This window comes from Mus pahari, chromosome 10, assembly GCF_900095145.1.
Source record: "Mus pahari chromosome 10, PAHARI_EIJ_v1.1, whole genome shotgun sequence".
NCBI lineage: Eukaryota > Metazoa > Chordata > Mammalia > Rodentia > Muridae > Mus > Mus pahari.
Genome location: NC_034599.1, coordinates 88,323,770 through 88,340,292, shown reverse-complemented (window position 1 = coordinate 88,340,292; position 16,523 = coordinate 88,323,770). Strand labels below are relative to the sequence as shown.

Genomic DNA, 16,523 nt, shown 5'->3' with positions numbered 1-16,523 from the left:
GATGGTTATGAGCCACCATGTGGTTGCTGAGATCTGAACTCCAGACCTTTGGAAGAGCAGTCGGGTGCTCTTACCCACTGAGCCATCTCACCAGCCCGTAGCTATTCTTTTTAAAGGAAACTTTGATGGTAGGAGTGGAACCTAGCGCCTCATTACATACTAGTCAAAGGCTCTATCGCTGAGTTGTACTCCCAGCATTTATCACTGTTCTTAAGTCTGAAAACCACCCAAAGGTGGAACAAATAAAGGCAAGGCACAAAGGAAGTTTTTCATTTGTTCGTTTTACACACTTCAAGTATATATACTCTGCTTTCAAAAGTTACTATCTAGAAGTCAAATATGCATGCAAATCCAATGCCAACTGGAAGGAACTGATGAACTGGGGAAGTACTGGCTCTGATTGTGAGCTGGTGGACCCTAAAGGAAGATTCTGGGGTGAGAATTAGAAGATAGGCCTCTACAGAACCAGGCGCATGGAGAGCAATGTAAGAGGAGGGATTTTATTGTGAGGTCTTGAACCTAACACTCAGAGACTATCAATGTGCTGTGTTGTTCAGTATAGAGGAGGGAAAAAAAGAGGAACAAATGAACTGTTAGGGAAAAACTCAGGGGAAATCCTTTATGTGATCTTGAAATCCCTAAGGGAGGTGGAAATGGTTGGAAGAGAGATAGAGATGGGCATTAGAAGATGTGAGCAAGAAATAACATGACAAGATCATTACATAGAATCTACTCTAAGTTGACCATCATTATGTAGGGTCTAAACTTAGCAATGGTGTAGCAGGCATGACTCTTTCCTATAAAGAGGGTCTTAAGTCCAATTAGACACTGATGGTTACTCACAGATAAAAAGTTTCGGCCACTTTTGCCACTATTGCAGCATTCAGCATGTATGTCTTCCAAGGCTGCTGTAGTAGCAGTTGGTAGGCTTTATAGCTGGGTAGATCCACTCATTGCCTTCTCCCTTGGCACCTTGCATAACACCTTCTCATACTATGAAAGTTACTTCTCAGGGAGGAGACTTGAAGGTCAGTTCCAGCACAATTCACCCAACCTAGCTAACTGTCTATGGCTGGTTAAGTCACAGAAACTGGAGAACTTGCTACTATAATTTTCTGTTTTCTAATATAATCTACCATTCCTTTTCTCCAGCCAGCTTCTTCCACGTTCCCCTACTCTGTCTCTAATTCATGACCTCATCTTTAGTTCACACACACACACACACACACACTGAATCAATTTAGTGTTTAGTGTTAGAACAATTTCTAATACAATCTCTGTTTTCTAAATACTTAAACCCACAAATAAGTGTAGCTCTTGCCCCTCATCAAAGAGGTTTCTTTTAAGACAGATGAAGATTATTAAAATTCACAGCTGGTCAAATGAGGACACGTGACCATGGAGGGGAGGACATTAACAACTCAACCCTTAATACTTAAGGCTCAAGGAAAATCACAGAAGAGGGCATAGAAAAACTGTAAAAGCCAGAGGGAACAGAATGTCCTTTATGAGATAATGTCCTCCAGACACGGCAAGGAAGCTGCACCTATGAAATCTCAGTATGGCTGCTTAAACAAGACCTGACTAACGAAAAACCAACCGACATCCCAGTGTGGATGAGGGCTATGTCACAAGGCCCTTTCCTTAGAGAAAAGTCTAGGCAAGCAGTAGAAGCTGACACAGAGAGAATCCATTTTCTCCAGGGAAATTCCTGATTGGTTTTCAATCCCATGTGGTCAGCCTAAACACTCGGAGATATGAGCAACGCTAAATTGATTCAGTATGTTGTGTATGTATGTATGTATGTATGTATGTATGTATGTATGTATGTATGTATGTCTATACACAAGAGAGGCCAGAGCTCAGCCATCGCACACAAACTGGTCGGCAGTCAAACAACCCCATAGCAGGAACGCTATAGATCCTAATATGCAGACCTCAAGCAGTGAAATCGTCTTACTCAGATACAGTTTTATTTTCATAGGAACTCCTTGGCTTTATGCCTCACAGTGCCACAATAGCAGAGCTAAGGACTGCAGGGCTTCAGCTAGAACGTCAATTGTTTCCTGCCCAGAAAGGAAGGCAACTTGTCAAGATACAGAATTAGATATGTTTTGTCACCATGACCAAAATACCTGAGACACAGCTTCAGGATGAAAAGATTAATTTTGTATGGTTTCAGAGAGTTTGGTCTGAGGCTGACTGACCCATGTGTTTAGGGAGCCATAGGTAGACTTGAGGTGGAAAATAAACCATTTCTAGTGCCCCAGGCTTTTACCTAACAGGCCAACACTCATTCCCAAGTCCTTATTTTTAGTGGGAGTCACTGTGAGTGGCAGTACTGGGCAGAGGCCAGGCCTGCCTGGGACGGAGCAGTGTGGATCTCCCCATTCTTTTGTGGTTTTGCTTCATATGGCCTTTTACACTTTGGCGGCTCAGGAAGTAAAAAGAAGGGACTCAGCAGATTTTTCTATTTTTTTTTTTCCTCAAATATTCCTTTAATGTTAGTATTTCTGGGACAGGGAGTCTTGGTGTCCTAATTAATTGTTCTTGATGTTTTCAAAGCATCCTTCTGCATTTATGAGGCTGACCGTGGCTTCTTGTTCTTATTCTTACACGTGACACAGAGAAATCCCTGTCTCTGTGGCCAGGTAAACGTGGTTGAACTCAGTGGCCACTTTGGAGGGGGGGGGCGCTTTAAGAAATGTCAGCTGGCAAACGAAAGGAAACCCGAACAGAAGCTGATAGGACTGCCAGACGCTGCCTGCTTCTCCCTCCTCACTCTGAGGTCTGCCTTTAAAATCTTTTGTTATTCCACAATACATTTTCAACTGCATTCGAAGTAATTAACACTGGGAATAGAATCCCGTTGTCACATTTAATTATCAGATAGCTGCTTTCCTTGGGAATATCTGACAGTTTTGCCCAAAATGTTGGTCTTAATCTAAAACCACCGAGAGACCTCTGACACAGTGAAAAGCTACCAGAGTGGCATTTATTAAATATAAATGGCTACGTGTCTAGAGAGGAGGTGGAGAAAGCGTGCTGGGTCTCATCTTGGGGAAAAAAAAACCTCTCAGCACAAAGGGAAATCACATCTGCACTCAGCTGGGGGAGCTTCAGGGCCACGTGCGATGGGAAGGGTGGTACCCTCTGCTTGCCTTACAGTGCTGAATCTGCACTGAGAAGGTAAAGTGCTCTGACCCTGAGTTCTAGGTCCCCATCTGCCAAAAGCTAAATTCCAGAGCTTCTGTCAGCCTGTTATCTGAAAAGCAACTGGTGGGAGGGAAATGCTAAGTGGCATTGATTTGAAAAGAGGCAGCTTGTTTCAGTGCATCTTAGGAGCCTTCAGTGAATCAGCTAAATATATGCACTGAGAAAAAAAATCTGTTACCCTCTGGGTAGTGTCTTGTAATAATCTGGGAGTGTGAAGGCCATTAACAGTATTAGATATTAGGTGCCTAATGAATTGTGCCCATTATTGGAGATCTTCTGTGACAATTCCTTAAAAGCTATAAAGGGCTGTTTCCTCTCTGTCATAGAGAGAAGATGCTATTAAAGACATTAGGAATTAACTCTACGAGGAACCGCGCGGCTAAAGGAACGCACAGCAAGATCTGGTACTTACTATGTGAGGACTATGGCCACCGCATCATTCAGCACACTCTCCCCAAACAGCAGTGTGTACAGGTCGGGGTCCACGTGGAGCTCATGGAAAATGGCCAGCACGGTCACTAGGACGACACACATAAAGATGACAAGTTAGCTAAGACACAGCCACAATGTGTGCCTTCATTATGGTCACTTTTAAAAAAGCATTTGTTAAGTACTGATAGTCCTAAACTCACCCTCCATGTGAACACAAGATCTTCATTCAAAAACAACAGATTATGTCATTCCCTTACCCCCACCCTGTGACGAAGTTCTATCCATGCTTACTTTCCAGAGATGCCTCTCTGACCCACCCTTTGCTGTCCGTCGAAAGTCACGTCGAAAGACGTGCTGCGACTTTCTAAACACAGTGCAGCTTCTTACCATTTTTTGTTTTGTATTTGACCCTTCCTAAAAGGGCAGAAATTCCTTTAGCATCTACTTCCACCATTCCCTCATTCCTTATATGTGCTCCACAATGCACACATGCGTGTGTGCATGTGCGTTTATACACACACACACACACACACACACACAGAGAGAGAGAGAGAGAGAGAGAGAGAGAGAGAGANAGAGAGAGAGAGAGAGAGAGAGAGAGAGAGAGAGAGAGAGAGAGAGAGAGAGAGAGATCCATGCTTTTGAAATCCTTTTCTTCATCCTTTAAGGGTCTTGGGGGAGATTGCTTCTGACCCTCTGATCTCCTCGGCTTTGAGCTGGCTCATTCTTTTATGATCCTAGCATTTGGATCAAATAAATCACAGACTTATAGAAGAGACTGAGCTTCCTGGGAACAGGGTCCAATTTGCAACCCCTGGTGTTTATTTGACCAGCATGCAATAATTATTTGATAAACGGATGAAGGAATGGGCAATTGAGTACTGTTGCACTAGCCTACCACTGTGAATGGGAAGGCAACTAGGTCCTGGCTCTCTCTCATTTGCTCCCGAGAGCTCATTCAGCCATAGAAACTGACTCAGGGTCACTCAGTTGCTACAGGTTGTTTAGCACTGAGCCTTTGTGAATCTCTCACAGCCATAAATGCCACAATCTGGTTATCTGTGCTCCTCAAAACTTCCTGGTGTCTCAGTATTTGAAACAGTTACGCAAAGTTTGATCACCACTCATTAAGAAAATGACCCACTGAATTGATTGCCAAGAGGGAAAGAGAGCCCAACAAAATAATACCTGTCCGCAGTGGGGCACAAGGCAGAATGGGTATTTTCACTCTGTTCTTTCCTCTCCCAGTCCATGAAGCACAAGGCCAGTCTATATTCTGTAAATGGGGTACTAGTTGGGTTTGGGGTTGGGGGAGGAAAGTGAGTTAAGTGTGAAGGGTTTGCAAGTAGTCAAGAGATTTGGAGGTTGCTCTGTCTGCCACCGTAGAAAACAACTGAAAGTCTTTAGTAAGAGGTTTGACACATTCTGATTTGAACTTGGACATAAAGCTCAGACTGGCAGAACAGAGGCAGGATAGAGAGATGGCTCAAGGCCGCCCAAGTAATTCCAGTAAAAGATGGGCTTTCCTGAAGAGGAAAGGGAGAGGTGTGGAGTCGGGCTCCAAGCACTGAGGGCCATGCACATCCATCATTGCAAGTGCAGATGGCCCAGTGATCACAGTGCTTATACATGACTTATTTATTGGTTCTCATCTTCCTAGCCCCTCGGCACTATGCTACAATATAGTGTGCTGCTTAGTGACTGGATAAGCCAGAGTGCTGTAAGGACAGAGGAGAGGAACAGCACCCCCATGCTACTTAAAGAGGAGGATCGGTGGGGGGCCTTTGTGCTGGACAGACAGAAGAGATCATTCCAGATGCCGACTAAATATGAAACATATCGAACATGCTTGAAATCATGTATTGCATACCTGGAGATTGCAAGAAAGTACATTTTGAGGGTCCCCATTTCAAAACAATAACAATACCAAAAAAACAAACCAAAAAGGTTGATGAGCATGTGACGTGAGGGGCGTGCTCATTCTTATGATCAGCTTTCCTATAGGTCATAGGCATAAAATGTATCACATACTCTAACGACAGATAAGTTTTAATTGTCAAAGTGTTTTATCTTTCTTTAGTGCCCCTTTTAAAACAAAGAAGCCACTGCGAGGATCTAACAGCAAAACAAATGAAAGGGGGGGGGGAATCCTGAATTAGAATGGCAGTGGGCCTGGCTCCTCTTTAAAACCCAAGGGTAGAATGAATTTCATTATTCAAGTCCAGAGGGTCCTGTTAATCACACCAGGTAAATGACAGAGATCTCCTCTCAGCTCCTGAGGGCCTTTGAGCCATTCGCTACACCAGGCAGCTTCTGCAGGTGGAGATGAGAGAGTCAGAATTCATCTCTCTTAGGTGACCTCTTTGTCCATCTCAGGTTGAGTCAAGTACCTGCATCTAACTAAAGTAATGAGCTTTCCACTGAGGTTTTAGTTAGCAACATTCTCCTTTTGCTGGGATCCTGTGGGATAAAATATAAGTTATTCTTTAGCAGAAAATTCTCTCTCTGCAGTTCAGGTGCCAACTTCAGCTTCTGGGTATATTTGTTCCTGAGCTCTGTGGATAGCTTGTGACCCATCTCTAATCTTGGGCAGCTTTCCTAGGTTCATGTGCAACTTAAGGCTTGGTTTCTTATTCTAAAGTTCCTACTCATTGATATCCACTCTGTTCTATGAGATAGATTCTTCATTTTTCCAAAGAGAGCATAAGGCTATTTTTGAGGAGAGTATTTATCTGTATATCCAATTATGTTCAAAAATGATCCGACATTCCCACAATTCCTCCTGAACAAAGAACTGAGCCCTGCTTCATAAACGATATCCCACACAAAAGAGAAAGCTATTACTTTGCGAATTCCTGTCTACCCTGTGAAGAAACAGAAAGCTTCAGAATAAAGCCAGCTAGTGTGTCCTAGAGGAGGGAGTATTTTGTCAGGACGGCAAATGAGTTGAATAGGTGAGTCAGGGAATTAGCCACCCACCCTGCTCCTGAGCTTGGAACTTTTAAAAGAACTCATTTAGTTAGTTCACAGACAGCACTCAGTTTTACACAAAGTGCCTTACATGCTTAGCTGCACTGTCCCAGTTTAGACTTTCTTGAAACAGCCACAGTGTAATTCATAGAAGGCTCTCCTCAGATCTCGCTGGGTTGGGGAGACTAGCCCTAACTCAAAGCTAGGCAAAAATAATTAGTACTTACATAAGATGGACCTCGAGAGAGCATTCTGGATAGCAGGAGTAAGAGTGTATAGGAAGGAGAAAGGATCATAATCAGATTTTCGGAGCCTATGATTTTTATTAAAGGATTTGGTCATTTTTGCCTGTATTACATTGTGGTTCACATGCTTCTCATGGTAGCTGCTGCTGCTGCTTCATCCATGGTTGGGAATTCCTTCTCTTATACCTTCTAAGACCAAATTTTTAGTCTATACGTGTGTGTGTGTGTGTGTGTGTGTGTGTGTGTGTGTGTGTATCCTGTGATCCTAAAGAAGATTCCCATTCACAGAGGCAAGCACCTTCATTTAGGACATGGAAAGAGTGTGACAACAAAGTGCCTGACAGATGCCTCAGAACCATGGGAGAGTTCTGAGAAAAGAGCTTGAGCAGCCAAATGGGATGAGTGAGAAGAGTGTATGGCTGTGTATGGGGTGTACTGGTGAGGTGAGATAGAAAGCCAAGCAGCATCAGTAGAGTGCAGAACTAGTCGGGCTTTCTTCTAGACATTCCATGTTGTGGGTTGGGTAGAATAAGGCAGAAAATAGAAGGGTTGAAGGTAGAGGATAGACTAGAAGAGAGCTACTAGGACAGGGTCTGACGAAGGCAGGAGGCGTCCGGGGACAGCAGGGAAGTCGTTCTGAGTCATGAAAGATCATCTGCAGCAAGCTGGGTACCAGTGCATGACTCAGGCCCCTGGAGGCTGGACATGATTGCAAAATCTCCAGCAGGGGCGAATCCAAGGCTTATGTCACACTATTAGACTCAAATGGAGACCAATTTACAATCTCTAAGAGAAATCCAAACACCGAACTAGTGTGATAATTTTATTAATACCATCATCCTATAGAAACTCTAACTAGTCTGACTGTAATCAGAAAGATAGTAAGAAAACATTCTTAGAATAAAAAAAAAAATCCAGAAAGTGACTATTGAAGCCAATCAGAATGCCAACGTACTGACTGCTAAATAATGCTCTGTGTATTTTTAACGGCTCGTCTGTAAATGATCCGCTCTCTGGAAGCTCCGCCAGTAGCTCTGGAGTCTTCAGAGTGATTTAGTGACAGTCTATGTCTTACAACCTTTGTAAGCAGCTCTCTGACCCATATTGTCTTGATGCTTTACAAAGAATTTAAATTTCAAATGGTTATTTCAATGTGCCAGCACTCAGCCTCCTAGTATATGATCTGCCTAGGTCGATAGACAAGAAGACACAATAGTTTCCTCCCTTGTCATTCCAAGTCATCACTCAGTGTTGTCATGCTGGCTCTCTTTGTAGTACTTGCTATTTCTGTGCAGATCAGTATGGGTGACACTTGTCTATGACACATGAAGAATCAGAAGTGCCCAAGGCTTCTGCAGCTGAATCCTTGTTAGTCACGACAGGTGTTACATATATATATATATATATATATATATATATATATATATATATATATATACATATATATGAGGTAGCATTCTCTTGTTAAAAGAGTACTGTGAACTGTATCCCCCCTACAAATGGTTTAAGTGATTATGGGGGGAGGCGCTGAAAACAGTTGTAGCTTTGTGAGAATAGACTAGAATACTGGAATTATTTTGAGTATGGACCCTCCCTCTCCACACACTAGGCTGTGAAATCAATTCATGAATGGGTTTTGCCAGTGGGGCTCTGCCAGTCATAATAATGGAAATATAACAGAATCCTACCCTTCTGAACTAGGTCAGAGCATGATGCCGTCTGGAAAGTATGTCATTGGATGCTACTCTGTGGAGGTCATTCTAAGTTCCACAAAGCTTGAGGAATGAATTTGGCCTAAAAACATGCAACTTTATCTGACCTTTGAAGTGATCCACGTGTTAGGTCTTGAGGTAGTAGTGAAAAGATGTTATATGCCCGCACACTGTTGCAATCCCTTTAGCCAGGTTTCCTTGGGAGAAACAAGCTCTTGTGGCCAGAGTAGTGGTTTCAAAAGGTAGACCAAGGATTGTTGGAGTTTCTTGAACCATACCCAGGAACATCTTTACGGTCAGAACATCTTCACAACAGTAGGGAAGTGTTAATTGCATTTTTCTATTCTCATTCTTTGGTTTACTAAAATAGAGTTTACAAGAGGCTATGTGACAGCATTAGTACATCATATGGCATTCAGAGGCAGATGTAAGGAGCCCCTGTCTTTTATTGTTCATATCTTACACTGAAGAACTTTGCAAAAATATAAGGAAATGATGCTACTCTCCTCAACATTGTTTTTTGTTTCTTTGTTTGTTTCTCTTGGAAAATAAAATTATTTTCATATGTTATATTATTTATAGTCAAATGTACAAATTATTGCTACTTAAGTCAATAAAATGACATTTTGAGATTTGTCTTAATTTCTAGTTGGATAAACAATAATGGGTACATGAACAGAAACTCTCTGGAGTCTTTCTTAACCTGGGCAAGTTGTGAAGAGCCTTAATATAAAATGCCTGAGAGTGACTGTCCTAAGATAGGTGGGCAGAAAATGGCTCATTCTCTATGCACTGAGAATGACACTAGCTAAGCATCCTGTTTGAGAAAGATGAGGAAATGTTTCCCTTTGTTAGTTTTTGAGGAGCTCAGGTTCTGTACTGGAGCTTCACCCAGAAAGGCTCCCTGTGTCTTAGCATCTTTTGCCATGCGGTAACCCATTGACTCTGAGTGTATATGCAGAAGATTCACAGTAACTCTCAAAAGAGGAAATGGTTGTGTTCTTACATTAACCCCAGGAGCCTATTTCTAGAATCACAATTCCATCACTGGTATCTGTATTTGTTTAAGGCATTCATTTGAAAGGTTAAATATTGGGGAACTGTTTCTTTAATGGAAAGATGCCCAATAAAAGCACAGACAATCACAATCCTATTCTTGACTTCATAGCTGCATGGTGTTTGAGAATAATTGATTTCACCTTTTGCTCAAAAGCCACAAGTACATCCCCTACTGGTCTCTGAGAGTAGAAAACAGTAACCAGAAGGTCATAAGGTTTGGCAATGAGAAAATCAAATACTAGCCTGTAAATGCTGGAAAGAAATACATTTAATAACCAACCCCAGCAGGTACTAGTTCCTAGGTCTTATATTTGGGAATTCATGGATTGAGACCTGCTTGGCACTTCAGTTAGTGCTTTAAAATTTCCCCCAAGGTATCTACAGCAAGAATATTCTAAATTTAACATTAGCAGAGAACATAAACATTTAACAAAGACCCAATTTTCTCACCAATGGGGTCTAATGAGCCATGGTGCAGTTTAATGGGGATCTGTGCTGTATAACTGCTATCCAAGTGAAGATGACTCAGCCAGCCACACAAGCATTCTCCAATCACAATGATTGCTTCAGCACATTGCCATTTCAAAACAGAAAATGGCAGGCAAATGTCTACCTACAAATCATGAAATATATTCAGAGCAAAGGCCAGTGGCTCCAAAGAGCAGCCCAAGTTAGCGATGGCTCACTAAGAAATCATCACTTGAAGGTAAACATAATACTGTGGCTTATTACATGGAACAATTATAAGGAGAACAAGAAGTCAAAAGAGCATTGTGTTAGTTATGATCATGGGGTCCTTACTATAAAAAGATATGAAACATACATGGTGTATCATAATCTCCCAAACTCTGGATAAGGACAATGAGGAATATTACATAATAGTTCCAACATGGAGAATGTGTCCAAGGGCAAATGAGCATAATACTGAGAAGAGTCAGCACAGGCATGGGAGAGAGAAAAGAGAAAGACTAGAAAGAGGAATTCATCAAGGACTAAGGCTATTCTTAGTGGCAGAATGCTTGCCTAGCCTCACAAGGCCCTGGACTTGATTCGCAGTGTTGCAAAAGGGGCAGGGTGATGTCGTGTGCGTATCCTGTCTGAGAATCTGAACGCTCCTCCCTTCCCAAATCTGTCAATTAACAATACCTAGAACATGTGACAACAACGGCTCTTGAATGTAAACAAGTCAGAAGACCTTAAAATGGGTATTTTATGCTAGATCAGCAGAAGCAGAGGTCAATCCTAATCACATGAGCCTGTGAGGGGGAAAATTTTCCCTAACTGTTCCCCAACTTTGTGTCTTCTAAAACAAAACAAAATAAAACACCAGCAATCCATCCATCTATTCCAATTTGTGCTGCCCATATATTCTTGGATATGGGGCCACCACTAGAGCATGATCAGTCAACCAGAGGACAGTTCTTTAAAGAAAAATTTCTTATTCCTTCAAAAGCCATCAATTGTTTCTAGCTCCCCAGTCATGGTTAGAGGCTGGCAAACCTCTCCCCTCACTATACTAGGACAATGATAGGTTTAAACTTTATGTAGGCAACCACAGCTACCGTGGGTCCATGAGTGTGGCGATCTTGTCATGTCCAGATGACACTGTTTAGTTCCACTCCCCTCTGACCTCCGGCTTTTGCAATACTTCTGATTTCCTCTTCTGAAATTGTTCCTGAGCCTCAAAATTGGGGTGATAAAGTATGACATACATGACCCACATGTGGCTGAGCACTCAGCTGACATTTATTCTTTGCACATTACCAGTTATGAGTTTCTACATTAGCCACTACCCACTGCACAAAAACCTTCTTTGATGAGGTCTGAGACATACGCTCATCTATGTGGAGAGATGCTAATTTCGAGGCATATTTGATACTATGCCCCTTTAGCTGAAGAATAATAGTAAGTCACCCCTGGGAAACATGAACTCCCCAGCTATGAGTCCTTTGCCAAATTTACAATAGCAGAGCTGTACCTTCTCATGAAGAAGGCTTCAAATCTACTCATGGAGAAGTTGGTTGCCCCCAGAGCACCCATACCGCTATTGCATGCTCAGGTCATCTTGGTATGGCAGGTATCACTGCAGTTCATAGGCTTCACAGCCGCCTTCGACTGATGATGATTTGCTCTCCTCCAACAGCATCCATAGCAGCTTTTAGTACTGTGATAGCTAGCCAGAAGAGAAGGAGCTTTCTGCTCAGCACCGACTTGATTTCTCCATGTCCTGTAACCAGTGCGGGTGGTGTTTTCAGCAAGCTGGTGGTACCATCTAATTCTGGTGGGAAACCAAGAGCAATGGCAAAAGCCTGTAATATTTAGGGGGAATCTTTGGACCCTTGGACCTAAAGGAGGTATCCCACATTTGACACTGGGCTTTTTAATTTGGAAATCATTAGTTACTGAGATGAGCATAATCCCCTGTGCAGGGTAACGCCAATTAAATTCTTTTTTTGTATTGGCTATGAATGTAGCTTTTTTTTAAATGTCGTTTTACATATGCTTTCCAAACATGCTTGGTGTTAGCTACTCCCCAAGCCCCTTCTCTTGCACTACCCTGTCATTTCTTTCCTTGTCTTCAATCTTTCCCCATTCATATCATCTGTGTTCTATTATCCACTCTCCTTCCTTAATGTCTTTTTTCTCCTCCCCACTAACAGTCTCTTTCTAGTTTCCTGGATTCGTTGAGTGTTCCAAATTAAACACACGAATCTAAATATTTGATGCCTAGAGCTACCGATGAGGGAAATGGAGGATGAGTACAATCAAAATACATTATATGGAATTTCAAAGATTAATAAAAAATATTTTTAAAAAGAAAAGGGTGTGTTTCACAAATAATGTTTTGGAATTCGTGATGCAGAAAAGAAGTATGTGTCGTAGGAGATATGAGACAGTGTTGAAAGGGAGTATTTCAGAGGACCTAGTCTAAATGATGGAGACATTCAGTTCTTAGATGTATGCACTTGGTGCTGAGTCCCAACCTAAGAACCTGAGACCCCTGAGGCTTGGCCAAATCTTGAACTTCCCTGGTGTCCTCCAGGCTCTTTAGCATAGCACTGAACACTTAAATACGTAATAAATATTCTCCTTTTAGTCACATTTATTGCTTGTAAGTGAATTCACAATTTGTATGCAAAAAAAATGATTGTCATTAGTCGTGATTCTGTAAATTGTTACCAGCAAAACACCTGAGGCAGAATAAAAATGAATTTCATACAATAAAAATAAAAGAGATGGAATTTCTTAGGCTGGTGTGAGGGAATTTACTAGAAGGGTATGAATAATGGGGAAAGTCAGTAACATTCTAAGTGTTAGAAAGGTTTGTTAGATCTTTGTTGACTTTAAGATGTAGAAGCTGATTCGCCAGGGCAGAGAGAGGGCTCTTGGACAGCAGTGGATTTTTCTGTTAGCGAGCAATGGGACCTCAGCTCTGTAGCTGTAATAATCTGTATTCTGCCACAAACCTGAATGATCTTAGAGAGTCTTCTTAGAACTTAGGAATGGGCCCCAGCCAGCTAAAACCTTGACTTTGACCTTCTGAGACTCCTAGCAAAGAACTCAATCCATCTGGACTTCTGACCTTCAAAGTGATGAAATAAAGTTTTAATGCCAAAATCTACTGGCTACATGGTGACTTATTATATTGCTAACACATTAACATGTCTGGGCCCCCTCGGACCATAGTGACCTGAACATGATAGGTGTGCTGGCTTCAGAGCTGTAGAACCTGAGCTCCTGAGTGAGAATATGGCTGGAATGTCCCTATTTTCAGCCATTTCAGAGCCCCTTTGCCCCATAGCACCACTGGCATAAAAATAAATCACATATACAAATCCATGTTTTATATCATGCTTAACCAATGCATGCTTGTACCAGAGATTAAGAAAAAGTGTATGTGGAGCAGGGGGAAACCATAGGATTCTGTCTATGGGGCTGTGGGAGCTAAACACTGATGTAGTCATCTCTGAATGTCCCTCCTGGTGCTGTCATCACACACAGCACACCGTATCAGCCAGTCTCTCTGAGTGTGTTGTTTTATATCTCACAGAGTCGCCTTATTCTCCAGGGATGACCCTGTCCAGGCCGCACTGCGGTGTACAGTCACCATGAGGAACTGGTGCTGACTAGGATGGAGCTCAGATCAGCGCGCGTGATGTCAACCGTCTGGTAAGCCACAGCTTGGGAGAATAAGTCCCAAGTCACAAAGTAGCCCCCACAAGAGGAGTCAACAGCAGTTTTCTCTTCTGGGTATTTTTTTTTTAATTATTCTGAATTTTCTACAGTAAATGTTTAGTATTTTTAGGCTCAGAATAAGCAGAAAGCCATTCATAAAACCGGCCAAGCTTATAAACATGAAACATGGTGCCAAGAGTCCCTTTCTCAAAGCCACAGATGTCATATGTGAGGCCCTAGCCATCCTGAGTACTTCCAGATTGCTGACTCCTCTTGTTGTGCACAGACTCTGGGCTCCTCATATCTCTCCTTTGGGGAGAGTGCCTGCCCTTCTGTGGTTTTCCTTCATGCTCCGTGACCTCTTTCCTTTGTCCTTGCTTTAACACAAACACTGTCCAGTAAAGCATCCGCAGCGTGCTCCCCGTGGAATCTCAGTCTTCCATCTTTGCTTCTCTCTGTGCTGATACACACCCAGGTCTCTGCCACCTCCCAGGCAGTTTCACCTGCAGTGACTGTGAGTGCCTGTCACTGGCAATGGCTGTTTGATTAGTTTTCCACTCCCTGGGAGCAAGGCGTCATAAATCTGCTTTTCTTGAGTCTAAGGAATACATTGTCACCAACCCAGAGCTTTTTGTTTGTGTTTTAAGAAGATAGATGGGGAGGTAGATAGGTGGATGGATGGATGGATAGATAGATAGATAGATAGATAGATAGATAGATAGATAGATAGATAGATTTTTATTTGCAATGGGAAAATCTCTGGCTTTAGAGTACAATAATAGAAGTCAAACTACACTTTGCAGTCCAGCAGCTTACAGATCAGGCAAGGAGCCAGAACTCTATCCTGAAGGTGTGATATCCCATCAGGTACTGCAGAAAGAGTTAGCTTTGGTAGTCCTGAAGTTTTGGCCCCCTACAGTAATCCTTTCTAGAAGGAAAATGATGCAAAAATGAAACATTCAGTCACCAGTGAATTTATTTTCTTATGTGAAAGGGGCGATTTTTAAAAGTACTATCACCTCAAGAAATAGCACTCACTCACTTAAAACGGCCTTCTGGGATACAGAGGAAGCAGTCAGCCACGAAGGCCGAGGAGTAGTTAAAAGCACTCTCATGGCAGAGCGCTGGATTAAAGTTCTAGGTGGTACAGCCCCTTCTTCTGGTCTTTTCAGACACCGTACACATAGTGCATATACACACATGCAGGCAAAACACACACATACATAAAATAAGTGCATCATTTTAAAAACAAATTAGTCCTCATGTGTATTGTTTGCTCAGCTATGTGCCTGTCAATCCCTTGATATTTCCTGGTGAGCAGTGAGCATAAATTGTGTTGGTTGGTTGAATGACTGAACCTCTGAGGGTTAACTCTTGAGGTAGGAGCAGTTTCTGTGCTGTGTGTTCCCCAGGTCATCCACCACTTCTCTGTTCACTGGCTGGCCTACAGTACTTGTTTGTAGATGCTACCACCATTTCTGTTCAAAATAATAAAGTAATAACACAGTGTTTCTTTTTTTTTTTTTTTTTTTTTTATTTTTATTCTCCCCACCCAACACAGTGATTCTTATCTAGAACATTCAGGTAAACAGAAGACATTTTCAAGTATTCTTAACCCAAGGACTCAAGCACCTTCTTAGACCAAGAAAAAACAATCTTTGTCCACTACTAGTGGGTACTCTCCTGCCCCAGACACATTACAGCACCAACCCTTGGGGATGTATAAACATTGACCTTGCACATCCATGATTTTTTTCTGTTTGACTATTTTTTCCATGATTTTGACTTTACTACATGCTGTGCCCTGAAAAGATACAGACAGTAAGGAAAAGATCCAAGACATCTCTGCATGTAGTTTTTGCTTCAATGTACAGCATCACATTTAACTCACAAACAGAAGGTGTGGGGCTGGACACTGACTTTCAAAGCATCCATCCTGCAGGTCTGCCTTTGAGCACTGCTGAGAATGAACTACTCTCACTGAGTGGAGTCCTTCCGTTCCCAAGAGCAGCTAGCCAAAGACATCCATCAAGCACAGCTGTTTCCCAGCTGCGCACAGGACTGTGGAAGTGCTTCAAATGGTTTTTCAGTGTGTTCTTGTAACCACATCGTCAGGACACCTGGAGTCTCTCTGCATCTATGTCCAATATCCTGAGGTGTAGCTGGCTATCCTTTATTACTGTCTCTAAGTCTGTTCTGGGCAGCTGACGCTCCATGACTGGACTTCCAACTTCTCAAGCAAGATCTTGGTGTGAGATCCTTGAAATTCATTACTCTCCTGGAGTAGATGAAAGGGAATAGAAACCTGACTCTGGTGTCAACCGAAGCCAAGTCCAGGTGCCGACTATGATGTGAATTAATCTGGTGAGCTGGAGCCACTTACCTGACTAAAGCTTCCCTGCATTGCATGTGTACATGAAGAGAAGCGCTCATTCCTTAGATGCCCGGGGAAGGGGCTGAGAGGCATCATTTCTGCAAGGTGCTTGGCATACAATGGTAGACAAACAATAGTGGCCACCATGACTATTATTCATGCCAGTAGTATATCTAGCCATCAAAAAAAGTGATATCTATACTTGTTTGTTTCCTTATTGACATAAAATGACTTAAGAGGGGAAAAGTAGAGAAAGGCTAAAAACTTTCTTCCTTGCAACTCTGCATACTGCATGCACATTTACTCTCTCTCTCTCTCTCTCTCTCTCTCTCTCTCTCT

At 42.3% G+C, this 16,523-nt stretch overlaps 1 protein-coding gene across 1 annotated transcript in view; it reads right to left on the bottom strand.

The window, feature by feature from the left end:
- The window catches only part of Slc9a9 (solute carrier family 9 member A9), a 539,646-nt gene that overhangs the window by 364,956 nt on the left and 158,167 nt on the right, over nucleotides 1–16,523 (bottom strand). The window contains exon 6 of the mRNA XM_021206677.1: nucleotides 3,629–3,734. Within this exon, the coding sequence (XP_021062336.1) occupies nucleotides 3,629–3,734 (106 nt within the window). The remainder of the gene's footprint in view (nucleotides 1–3,628; nucleotides 3,735–16,523) is intronic.